General features: G+C 40.4%; 1 protein-coding gene across 10 annotated transcripts in view; it reads right to left on the bottom strand.

The window, feature by feature from the left end:
- Positions 1-3,015, bottom strand: part of ZNF410 (zinc finger protein 410) — a 47,584-nt gene that overhangs the window by 36,916 nt on the left and 7,653 nt on the right. For all 10 annotated transcript variants that reach the window (XM_063651831.1, XM_063651835.1, XM_054447841.2 and 7 more), the window contains one exon: positions 2,381-2,516. In XM_063651831.1, coding sequence (XP_063507901.1) covers positions 2,381-2,516 — 136 coding nt within the window. The remainder of the gene's footprint in view (positions 1-2,380; positions 2,517-3,015) is intronic.

Raw genomic sequence — 3,015 nt, 5'->3', positions numbered from 1 at the left:
CTAGTAAAGGGAAAATACCACAGCTTTATGTAGCGGCTATCTCTAGGAGCCCACCATTTTGATACACAGCACCCAGTATCTCTTGGAAGCTAACATCCTTATAGCAGCAGACAGCATTCTCATTATACAAATAAAAACTTTGTCTCACAGAAGAACAGAGAGATGGGTTTATGTTCCAAAGGCAGTCAGCCAAAATGTGAGGAACAGAATTCTCTGTCACTTGGCAGTAAATGGTTGGTGAATAACCAACCATTCAACATTTGGACATCACAGAATTTAGTCCTTTTTGAGGCCAGAAATCAGTACTTTCTCCTTGAAAAATATAGCTATACAATGAATACTAACTCAAGAATAGGATCTATATTTTATTTTTCCTGGAGAGAGCTCTCTCTCCTTAACTTTTATATTAGGTTGGTGCAAAAGCTATTGCAGTTTTTGCCATTACCTTTTTACCTCTGGTTGTATCTCAGGCTGTGGTATTTTTTTCTGTGCCACCACACCTGGTTAACTTTTGTGTTTTTAGTAGAGACAGGGTTTCACCAGCCAGGCTGGTCTCGAACTCCTGACCTTAAGTGATCCACCCACCTCGGCCTCCCCAAGTGCTGGGATTATAGGCATAAGCCACCACGCCCGGCCTGTAATATTGTGTTTTATGAGCTGGGAGGCAAGTATTTGGATTTTCATTTACTTTTATCTATACTTGTATGTCTAAAATACTTTAAATCAAAATTAAAACTAAAATGTGGAAAAGAAGGTGAATGCATTTTTTTTTAAATCCATTCATTAGTTGATGAACACTAAAGCTGATTCCATATCTTGGTTATTGTGAATAATGCTGCAATTGACATGTAAGTATAGACATCTTGGACTTACTGATTTCAATTCCTTTGGATATACACCTACAAGTGAGATTGCTGGGTCATATGGTAGCTCCATTTTTAGTTTTCTGAGGAACTTCCATACGGTTTCCATAATGGCTGTACTAACTTACATTCCCACCAACAGTGTACAAAGGTTCCCTTTTCTCCATATCCTTGACAACACTTGTTATCTTCCATCTTTATGATAACAGTCATTCTAAGGGAAGATGAATGCTCTGTTGTTTTCATTTCCTTAATTATTGTTTGTTTATACTTTTTTTAAAATTTATTACTATTTCTTTTAGACAAGGTGTTGCTCTATCCACCCAGGATGGAGTACAGTGGTGCAATCACAGCTTACTGCAGCCTCAAACTCCTGGGCTCAAGTGATCTTCCCACCTCAGCTGGGACTACAGCTGCACACCACCATGCCCAGCTAATTTTTAATTTTTTGTAGAGACAAGGTCTTGCCATGTTGCCCAGGCTGGTCTCAATCTCCTGGGCTCAAGCTATCCTCCTGCCTCAGCCTCCCAAAGTGCTGGGATTACAGGCATGAGCCACCACACCTGGCCTGTCTTCAACTTTTCTAACTGGTTCTTTCCTCTTAGCATAAAGCAACCCTCAAATATCTCAGATCTTAACACAAACAAAAAATTTCCCTCTATCTTACCACCTTCTCTTTTTCCTTCTCATACCAGAGGAGCCTTTAGAAAGTATGTATTGATAGGCCTGGCGCAGTGGCTCATGCCTGTAATCCCAGCACTTTGGGAGGCCAAGGTGGACTGATCACTTGAGGTCAGGAGTTCAAGACCAGCCTGGCCAACATGGTGAAACCCTGTTTCTACTAAAAATGCAAAAATTAGCCAGGCATAGTGGCACGCACCTGTAATCCCAGCTACTTAGGAGGCTGAGGCAGGAGAATAGCTTGAACCCGGGAGGGGAGGCGGAGGTTGCAGTGAGCCAAGATCACGCCATTACACTCCAGCCTGGGCGACAGAGTGACACTCCATCTCATTAAAAAAAAAAAAAAAAAAAAAGCAAGTATGTATACTCAAGTCACTGCAGCCTGACTTTTCCATCCTCTTCTCTCCATGGAACAGGTTCTGCCAAAGTCAATAATGGAGTCCTTTTAGTCCCTATTTCACTGGGCCTGTCAGTAGCATTTGATACAATGATTTCTCCTGGGTTTCATGCCTCCACTCTGCTGATGTTCATCCAACTATTTTAGTCTTTGTTTCTTCCCTCCTTTACCAGTTCTCCTGCCCTACCCTGTATCTTAAATAAAGAGTTCCACAGTTTTGCATTGACCTTTTTTCCCCACTCTCCCACTCTCTGGGTGATCATATCCATTCCTATGGCTTAAACTACCAACGCACTAATGATTTCATGGTTGCTTTTTCTCCGTGACTCCTAGTTTCCACCAGTCAGTTATTAAACGATATATTCATTCCACCAGTAACACAGAGTAGGCTAAGCTCTTAAGACTTCTTTATCCTATTTCTAGTGATCTTAATTTTTACCTGGTAACATTAGCCGACTGCATTCTGAGGCTTCAGTCACGGGAAGGAGGGACAAGCAAGTAATATCTTTAGCTTCTGATTCTACAAGCCCCTGTCCCAATGGGATGGACGTATTCTGAACAAATTGTACCAGGAGCTGGAGGCAGAAAAGAAAACACTGAGAAATACAAGTTGTTAGAAATGTATCTAAACCTCTGAAATTATCAAAAGGTAATATTAAGACTGTTCACTAGTCTCATCCATATTCAAAGAAAAACTAAACAACATAATATCTAAAGTTATTTTATCAAGTTCTCTGTTCTAGAGAACAGCTGATTTATATAAAGTCATGTGCTGCATAACGACATTTCAGTTAACAGACCACATATAGGATGATGGTCCTGTGAGATTGTAATATCCTATTTTTACTGTACTTTTTCCATGTTTAGATATGTTTAGATACACAATGTTTACCACTGTGCTTCAACTGCCTACAGTATTCAGTACAGCAACATGCTATATAGGTTTGCAGCCTAGGGGCAATAGGGTATACCATACAGCCTAAAGTGTAGCAGGCTAAACCATCCAGTTTGTCTAAGTATACTCTACCACGTTCGCATAATAATGATATCAACTACCATCATATTTCTCAGAAT

Source organism: Pongo pygmaeus, chromosome 15 (assembly GCF_028885625.2).
Source record: "Pongo pygmaeus isolate AG05252 chromosome 15, NHGRI_mPonPyg2-v2.0_pri, whole genome shotgun sequence".
Lineage (NCBI taxonomy): Eukaryota > Metazoa > Chordata > Mammalia > Primates > Hominidae > Pongo > Pongo pygmaeus.
The sequence above is the reverse complement of the archived record's forward strand: the minus strand, read 5'-3'. Positions and strand labels throughout refer to the sequence as shown.